General features: G+C 37.7%; 1 protein-coding gene and 1 non-coding gene across 2 annotated transcripts in view; both read right to left on the bottom strand.

Moving 5' to 3' along the window:
• Window positions 1–4,513: 4,513 nt before the first annotated feature.
• RPS3A (ribosomal protein S3A) overlaps window positions 4,514–8,638 on the bottom strand; it is a 6,140-nt gene continuing 2,015 nt past the window's right edge. The window contains exons 3-6 of the mRNA XM_024207586.3: window positions 7,527–7,714; window positions 6,108–6,316; window positions 5,342–5,451; window positions 4,514–4,657 (exon numbers count right to left, since the gene is read on the bottom strand). Of these exons, the coding sequence (XP_024063354.1) occupies window positions 4,536–4,657; window positions 5,342–5,451; window positions 6,108–6,316; window positions 7,527–7,714 (629 nt within the window). The 3' untranslated portion in view covers window positions 4,514–4,535. The remainder of the gene's footprint in view (window positions 4,658–5,341; window positions 5,452–6,107; window positions 6,317–7,526; window positions 7,715–8,638) is intronic.
• Window positions 4,978–5,049, bottom strand: LOC112111952. The gene has a single exon (XR_002908546.2). It is a non-coding gene; the product is annotated as a small nucleolar RNA SNORD73 (small nucleolar RNA).

Here is an 8,638-nt window from a genome sequence, read left to right as displayed (position 1 = left end):
GTCAAACTGGATGATTTTCTGAAAGATAATCTCTAGGCAAATAGGAATTATTTTGGGGAAGTTCTATGGCCTTTGTTACACCGGTGGTCAGACTAGATGATCACAGTGGTCACTTGGGGCCTTGAAATCAATGAAAGGGCATTGCAAACAATATCTTAAAATCAGAATTATGAATGACAGTGCCTTATAGCGTTATAGGGAAAGCATTAAACTGCCCATTGAGTTAGAATGTAGAGAAGTTCATATCTGTTGGATAGAGGAACAACAGAGCAAGTGGAAACCTGTGAGGAGCATAGCAGTATGAGTGCTCATACTTTGCTATTTACATAACATGGAAGAGTTCCTTTGATTGCTTTTCTTGTCACAACACAAGATCCCAGCAAACGGATGAGGTCCATCTCTGTTTACTTTCTACCACACAGCAGTGTTGACAAATAATGGGCAAAATTAATTCCTGTGTCAATCCTACAGTTACTTCCTTAGATTTACAGCAGGAATTAAGTTTGGTCTAATGTTTGTACAGATTTTGGAGATCTAAGAGTGCTAATTTATCAATGACTATATTTAGGTTGTGCAAAAACCTCATGCAGGTCTGAATAACTATTATTAATGTAAAGTGTAGACCTGGCCTTAGATTCTCTGCTCATGTTACTTTGTTTCCATAATTGGATGTTAACGCCTGTGTAGCATGGCCTCCATAGCACACTAGGTCTAGCATGAGGGAAATCTACATTTCCCCCAAAATCTGCATTTGTTTAGTGTAAGAAGCATGTTACACAACTTCAAAACTTCTAATCACTCCGCCTGAAGGACAACTTGGGGAAGCTGCATGCTGTCCTAGATTTAATGAGTAGCCCCAAGTAAAGTAAATTAGTTAGGTCTACCTAAAATAATGATAACCAGGGTGAGATTTATATCTGGAAGAAAGACATTAGGGAGAGCCCTGCTGCCCCAGTATTGGGCTTTCAAATCCAGTATTGGGCTTTCTCTAAATGCAATAGCACCTGCAATACTTACTTTAGGACAAACTGATCTTGGACCAGCAGGAATGCCAAAGTAAACAGCAGAAATTCAACAATGTTCATGTACTCAAGTATTTTGTAATTCCTAGAGGTCAGTTAAACTCAAATGTACAGTGTGTGTTATGAATCAGTATTGTCTTTTTTTTTTTTAAACAATAAAAGACAAACCCTACTTTTGAGCCACTTTCATGATTAACTACACCCACATATCAAATAGGTCAATTGACAAAATGGGAGTATTATGATCAACTGAAAAATCACTCAACTCCTATAATGTGCCAACAAGTGATTATTTTATCAACTCAAGCGTAATCAAAATAGGGCACTTCACAGTAAGTATCCACTCATTCTTGAACCAAAACAGGTGAGAATTAGAACAGGTTTGATTATTTTTGGTGTGAGTTTAAGTGTAGACCAGCCTATGTCAAAGTCAGGAACACTCACTCATTGTATGAGACCAGTATAAAAAACTGGTCATTAGAAAAGTATTGTACAGAACATTAGAATTAGATGTGAATTATTAGAATAGACAACTGTGGGCTAATAAGAGGGGGATAGTGACTTAGTCCAGTGAATGCAACTCATTTTTTATACTTAATGCAGAATACCACCCAGCTCTTATCTAGCACTTTTCCACATGGCACTTCAAAGGAGTTAAGCATCATTATCCCCATTTTACAGATAGGAAAATGGAAGCACAGGGGTGAAGTGACCGATCTGAGGTCACCTAGCAGCCCAGAGCTGAACAAAGAATTGAATCCAGGTCTCCTGAGTCCCAGTCTATTTTTCTGTCCACTAGACCACACTGCCTCCTGAGACAGCTGGCCAGATCAACTGGGATATGAGATTTAGATTTACTATAATCCCAATGGCAAAGTATCTGCAAACCTCTATGCAGGTGTTGAGTTCCCAAGAAAGAGTTCCACTTCTTCTTGGACATATATGCCTCAGAATCATTTACATAATTATCAGGCTATCACAAGTGGTTGTTCTTGAACTTTCATAGGTGTGACCATATCCTGACAGGGTCTCCTGAGCCACTTTCCTTCCTCTTTGAAAACACAGCATGTCCCTCTGCCAACAAGTGGGCATTTGTTTTCCCAGTAGGATCATAAGCAGCTAGGAACAAAAACCAGAAGCACATGCCTCACCACTGAGCCAGAGAGTGGGCTGTTGTGTCAATTCCACTTGGTTCTTAATGTAATTTTGCAGTATCCAATTGGTGGTAAACATATATGGGTTTGGTTTTAATTTAAAAAAAATATATAAATAGAGCTAAAGATTAAACCAGATTAACATTTTAAGATTACTGTAAAAAGAAGAGATATGGCTTTTTTGGGGGGGGCTCATTTGTGGATATTTATATGGTCACATTGAAGGACAATAGTTCAAATTTAGCATCTTGCATATTAAGATTGGTAGTCTAGTCTTCCAAACAGAACTACACTATCTTCAAAAAAAAAAAAAATTTTTTTTAATTGGAACACAAGATTCGTAAACCAAACCTAACAACGGTCTGGCCCCCTCACAACTTTCAGTCAAAGATGCTTGCAGTAGTAATTATGTAACTTGTAGACACATTTCACTAGGGAAAAACCCAGCCTCATTGAAGGAGTTATTTTTGGTGTGCCACTGCTATCAGTCAATTCTACTGTTTAAAACAAAGTACTGGAATTCAGAGCATTGTCCAGATAATAGTATAAGACTGAAGGATTTGGAAGAGCTCTTAAGAAATCATTTCACAGCCTTTACATATACCTAATGCTAGAAAAAGCTAAAATAGTATCACTACATCATCCTAAAGAACAACAAAGAGCAGAACTAATGAAGGTTTAAGGTTCACTTGTGGAGTTTGGAAGTTTCTTTGCATCTTAAAGATGCTTTAAAGTATTTCTGCTTCAAATTTATTTCATATAATGGGAACTACACTGTATGGTATTTGTGAACTGACACTGAGACTAGTACAGTTTCTTGTAATAGGATAAAGTGAGAAATCTCTTTTGTACGCTATTCCTTTGAAAATAGCTTAAATTTTGATTAAGAGTATGTTTCCACAATAAAACAGTTGTGTTAACACACATTTTGGGCATCAGACACCAAAACCGCCTAGTGGAAAAAGTTACCATAAAGTAAAATATTACTAAAAGGATACATTTAGGATCTAAATAAGACCTTAAACAAGAGTCCCATCTACTCTGTGTAAACTTTTAAAGACTCCATGGAAATTCAAGTCCTTGGACAGCAACATTTCCTCCTTCCTCCCATAGCCACCCCACTGTACATCAGGTGGCTGGATGCTATTTCAGACTGCTTTGAGAAGAAAGGTGCTATTAAGTGTAAGTTACTGCACGTGACCAATGTTACATATTCTGTATGTAGACACAATATAAGCCTCTTACTTCAGGATCTCATTAGAAGAGGTTTGGGTTTTAGATGCTCAATTCTTTGAAATTCAACCTGGTACTTTTAAACAACTTCTAAAAACGACAAGCAACCTATGTTATAAACATACAGCTAAGGGTAGCATAAAATCCCTCCTTTCCCTGTAAAGGATTAAGAAGCTCAGATAACCTGGTTGGCACCTGACCAAAAGGACCAATAAGGGGAGAAGATTCTTTCAAATCTGTGGGGGAAGGTTTTTGTTTTTGTGTGTGTGTGTGTTCCTTTGTTCTCTCAGGGTCAGCGAAGAACCAGGGCAGTAAAAATACATCTTCCTAAGCCATATCTGAAGTAAGCATCTAATATTACAGAAATAGTAAGTAATAGCAAGAAAATGCATTAGATTATCTTTTGTTTTAGCTTGTGAATTTTCCCTGTGCTAACAGAGAGGTTTATCCCTGTTTTTGTAACTTTAAAGTTTTGCCTAGAGGGGAAATCCTGTTTTGAATCTTTTTGTTACCCTGTAAAGTTATCTTCCATCCTGATACTACAGAGGTAATTCTTTTATTTATTTTTTTAAAAACCTCACTGTTTTTCAGTGTCCTAAAGACCCAGGGGGGTTGATCTGTGCTCACTTTGTAACCAATTGGTTAGGATATTATTCTCAAGCCTCCCCAGGAAAGGGGGTGTAGAGGCTTGGGGGGATATTTTGGGGGAGTTAGGGCTCCAAGTGGCCCTCCCTGAATGTTTAAATCACTTGGTGGCGGCAGCAATACCAAGGGCAAGGAAGGAATTTGTGCCTTGGGGAAGTTTTTAACCTAAGCTGGTAGAAATAAGCTTAGGGGGTCTTTCATGTGGGTCCCCACATCTGTACCCTAAAGTTTAAAGTGGGAAGGAAACCCTGACAACCTGCTTTCTTCTAACCGTGATCAATTAAGAGGCAGACTCCATACCAGCTCACATCTTTAGCATGTGAAACTATAGCAGTAAGTGGCATACCTAATAAGGGTAATAGGTATAAGTGTCCAGTATCTTATACCACATATGGTGTAAGTGTCTAGTATCGCTGCATGAAACCAAATACTATTACTGCTGTATATTAAATTTTTTTATTTTTTGCATCCATTTTTGATTCTAGACAGACTCTTGCACAGGGGGCTCATATCCATCGGCTCGCTCTACTTTAGCGCCTGTCTCATCCCCCGAAGGTTTTCCAGTGCCACCACCTTCACCGTGCAGTTCCATCAGCTTGCCCACTAAAAAAAGCACAATATTGCAATTGTTAAGGATTGAGTATTCTTTGTATTAAATTCCGTCATCTATACACTGCAAGATAAATTAAACGTCCAAATCATTTAAATAGGCCTTTTCTATACATCAAAATTGTACCACAGCTAAATCAGTATGACTTGCCCATTTAAGAGTACCCACACAAGGAGGCTGCACTGATTTAGTTAACTTTTTTGTATTTAGACAAAGACATGAGAGCAAATAGTGGTGTATGAGAGTTTTGTGTAATTGAATAAATTAAGTCTTTCAAATATGCCATTAATAACTCAGTCCTGCATTACATGGGAATGTCAGAAAGTGGGAAAGAGTATAATCATTTGTTGTCATATGGGACCGAAACATGTTGTCATCATTCATTCCCAAACCAAAACCAAACATTTAGTTGCTTCTTTTCAGCATTTTTATTTGGGTTCTTCAAGCAAGAACAAGAATATTCCAAAATGAAATATCATTTACAGGAATTCAGATTTGTTATTGAAGTCTCAGACTGTTAGGATAAGCCATTTATCAGTTTTAAGCATTCAAACATACAATGCTGCTTTCAGAAGGTTTCCTCAGTTCCAAAATCACCAAATACATGCTTTGAAAATATTGCTTTAACTTAGCCTACCACTCAGTTAAATTCCACATTTAAGCAGAAATTAACTTACATTCAAACTTGGGCTTCTTAAGCATCTTCACTTTGCGGACATACACATCATGAAGAGGGTAGATGGATTGACAGGCTTTTTCTATGTCTTTGCCAATGCTGTCTGGGATCCTGAAAATAATCAAAGTTTTTCAGTATTTTTATAAAGTTCAAATTATTCAGTATTTAATATTCTCAACAGCAGTCCATCCCACCTTCCCTCCCGTGAGTTAAGAACTGGAGTCTTTATAAAACTAGACATTGCTGAAGTCTGCAGAAAGATCTGTGTCTCATGCAGTCTCTTCACAAATTCTGGTTTTAGATTTACATAATCAGAACAGTTTGGTGGATGTCAGATATGGTGCAGGTGGCAAGAGAGTATGTGTGGGGGGAACAGTATGTTAAGCTTCCCATAATTTTGTTAAATATTTGGTTCCCCAACAAAAGTAGTTGTTGAGCCCTCAACCAGGAATGAAAATGACTAAGGCTCCTGTTAAATTGTTTTACAAGATAGTAAGTTATTTAATTAGCAAATATTAATTAGTACATCCAGATACTCTAGCAATCAGATTCTTCATCTTACTGCCCACAGAGGTGCTTTAGAGAGACAGAAAAAAAAAAAAAGAAAAAGAAAAAAAAGCTAACCACAGAAATTTAAACTAGGTTAATACATGAATTGCTATTAAACCTATCTGACTCTGTAAACCAACACTTAAACTTAATTAAACCAGAGTAGAATGGCAACTGTTTCCTAAGTTAAAGCTTGATTAATGACAACCAAGACGTACAGCTTATTGACAACTTCTTTCAGGTCATTAGTCTGCACCTCCCGTGTCATGATTTCCATCATCTTCTTGCGAATTTGGCGGACCTGCTGGTGCTGGGCATATGAGGTCTTGCGAATCTGGTTATTGCGCTTCTTGGTAAAACCCACGCAAAAGAGGCGCAGTAGATAGCCATCGGTAGTTTTGACATCAACATGGGCTTCAATCATTGTCTAGAAAAGAGGTTATAGAATACATTTGTCCCTTCTAACATCACAGAAGGGACACCACAATGCAAGTCACAGCTTCTAAGCATTTTTAGTCAGACATTCCTTAAACAATACTCTAGTGTTGCTGTCACTTGACCCCAACATCAAGGTCTGAATAATTAGCCCCTAAATTATTATAAATTCTACCTAATATTAAACTGCTATTGACACTTCAATTCCTAAACAGGATTTGGGAGGGCACTAACTGATGACACCAGCAGCATTTCTTACATCTGGCACCCTAATAATGAGCAGATTGAGTGAAGGAGAGATAACTCAGTAACACTAGTACTAGCAGGGAGCACAAAGGTGTTGATTCTTATAATGCACCTCCTCCATCCCAGGTTGGGATTTTATATGCCATCCTTGCTATTAGTGGGAAGTCTCTCCTTGCCAAGGGGTTTCCAAGTAACTTTCCCTTCCAACCCCGCTCTCTTTGTGTTGGCACTTCTACTGAACATCCCAACTCCCTGCCTCATAAGCAGGGGCAACTTGGAGCCAGTAAAATCCTAGCTTGCTTGTAGTCAACATCCATTAGTTAGTTTTACAAGCACACTATCTAACATCCACCAATTAGAATAAAGACATTCGGTGGTTTCTTAAATTTGGGATAAGGATGATGTCTACATCCTATATATTGAAAGTTTATATTTAAGAGTAACCTGAAAGTAGTAACTATGATACGTGCAGCAAGGTGTTCTGTTCTCTTAAGGTGCCCTCCCAAACCCTGCCCTTCTCACTATAATAGAGGTCTCAGGGATTTGCTTCAAATAACCATGTTGTAGCTGCCTCAGTGGAGCCAATGACTAACTACAACAAATATAAATAAGGCCTCAAACAGGTTTTGCTTTTTTTTTAGGCTAAGCTTGAAGTCCATGTGCTAGAAGTATGGTGTACAATTTCTGCAACTGTGTGGCTTTGCAGGCAACAGCAACTGGTGCAGATGCTGGTCTTTAAAAATATGACCTGTAAGCTTTATCTTATTGGTTTTTAAAAAGAAAAAATAAGCAAACACCAACCAATAAACAAATACAATATTGGTTGGCCTGAACAAGGAAAAGATCAGCCTGCAAACAGCATCAAAGATCAAGTTATTTCATCTCAATTTTTAGAGGCAGTTTACTATCAAAGTAGAATTTTTGCAGCTTCACAGATATATCTCATTACCACTTACCTGCCATTTTTTGACCATGGAGCACATCTTGTCACGGGTGAGGTCCATTCCATGGAAATTGGTCAGACAGTTTTTGCCTTGAACATCCTCTGTAATCAGCTTGAATTTACGGAAGGCAACTTCATCATTCTGCAGATCAGCAAGACTCACTTCAAACACACGGCCCTTAAGTCCATCAGAAGCAATTTCTATATGCATATGAAATAATATTTTTTGTTAAAAATTAGAAGGGCTTGCTCAAGATTCTGAACCCTCATTTGATATTTATTTATAATATTAGAGCCCAAATTAGACTTAGACTTGAACACAAATTCATGTAAGTTTAGATCTACAAAAATTTAGTCGGTTACTTTATTACAAAAAACTTCTCTGCAACAGTTGAAGTTAAAGTTGGTCAATGAACTAGTCAAGCATCAATACAAAGCAGTGAAAGACACCATGCTGTGCCCCATATTTAAAATTTGAAAAATAAATTCTATGTTCAGGCCTGAATATTCAGTCTAGGTTCAGCCAAACATTTTAAAAAGGCATTCAGGATGTTGGTGCGCTCAGTGCTGCAATACCTTTAGAAATCGGGGTCAAAGTTTTGGGGACAGTATGCATATAAAAATGTAAGAACTAGGTGAATTTTTTTTTTAACACATAAAAAAACATGCACATGCAAAATAAGAGCTAAAGATATAAATGAGTAAGAACTGAAATTAGGGAGCAGAGCACGACAAGTCTAATTTCGACACTTAACAGCTATACCTCTGCCAATGCATGACTGTCCTTGCAGTAGGTTCTCTATATCCACAGAGATCGTGGGACATTATTCCATGATCTACTAGATTTCACTTTTATGAATTGTAATAAGACCAAAGTTTCCCTTTCCTTAATCTTACTCCATCGCTCCTAATTATACCTATGCACCATGCTAAATAATTCATGTCCTTCTTTGATATTTAAACCCTGAAACATATGTAAAGATAACTCCCTCCTAATCATGTTGGCCAAGCTGCACACTTATGTTTACATAATTGTTGCACTTATCCAGATTCCATTGTTCACCTCTGAATAGTAGAGACTGAGGTTCCCTTACCTCAGGGGTTCTCAAACTGGGGGTCGGGACC

Source organism: Terrapene carolina, unplaced genomic scaffold, assembly GCF_002925995.2.
Source record: "Terrapene carolina triunguis isolate 2854851 unplaced genomic scaffold, T_m_triunguis-2.0 Scaffold66, whole genome shotgun sequence".
NCBI classification, from domain to species: domain Eukaryota; kingdom Metazoa; phylum Chordata; order Testudines; family Emydidae; genus Terrapene; species Terrapene triunguis.
Note: the sequence above shows the minus strand (reverse complement) of the source record. Positions and strands in the feature narration are given on the sequence as shown.